This window comes from Microtus ochrogaster, unplaced genomic scaffold (genome assembly GCF_000317375.1).
Source record: "Microtus ochrogaster isolate Prairie Vole_2 unplaced genomic scaffold, MicOch1.0 UNK44, whole genome shotgun sequence".
Taxonomy (NCBI): domain Eukaryota; kingdom Metazoa; phylum Chordata; class Mammalia; order Rodentia; family Cricetidae; genus Microtus; species Microtus ochrogaster.
In genome coordinates this window covers 1,096,163-1,096,702 of record NW_004949142.1, presented here as the reverse complement: position 1 = coordinate 1,096,702, position 540 = coordinate 1,096,163, and the positions used below count along the sequence as shown (strand labels likewise).

The window sequence follows — 540 nt, the reverse complement described above, 5'->3', positions numbered from 1 at the left end:
GTAACATATCTTAATAGATCTTTTTAGTTCTTCCCAGAGACTGGAACCTTGAATTCTACATTTATTGCCACATCAATTAAAATTCTCTTCCTTGCAGAAGGAACCCCATATCTGGAATCTGGAATCAGCCTTTTCTCTAGTAGAGACCCTGAATCTGAGTCCCCTAAAGAGCCAGCTCATGTGTGCACCTCATCTGCTTCAAATTCTGCACAGAAAATATCCGAATGTCAAGTTTCCGAGTCTTTCACAAGTCCGGCTGCTGCTCATGCTCACACTGCAGTGGTGGAAACTGAGAGCGAGATAAAGCCAGAATTGACGTCTTCAAAAGGAAGAGCCAATAAAGGACTATCCATGGTGGTTTCAGGCTTGACCCTCAAAGAAGTAGTGAGTGTATTCATAGTTACCTCTGTAGTGACTGGGACTTGACTGCTATAGATGTACTAGCAATGCATAACCTCTAAGAAGAAATCCATCTGAGGAAATAATTATTGAGTACTGAGTACCTTGCTGAGTATGGTACATTTTTGAATTGTATTAGAA

General features: G+C 40.9%; 1 protein-coding gene across 2 annotated transcripts in view; it reads left to right on the top strand.

Annotated features, from left to right (window-relative positions):
• The window catches only part of Brca1 (BRCA1, DNA repair associated), a 68,410-nt gene that overhangs the window by 48,383 nt on the left and 19,487 nt on the right, over positions 1-540 (top strand). The window contains exon 15 of one of the 2 annotated variants that reach the window (XM_026777053.1): positions 98-384. The exons of the other annotated variant lie outside the window; for it this stretch is intronic. Coding sequence (XP_026632854.1) covers positions 98-384 — 287 coding nt within the window. The remainder of the gene's footprint in view (positions 1-97; positions 385-540) is intronic. 2 annotated transcript variants of the gene reach the window in all.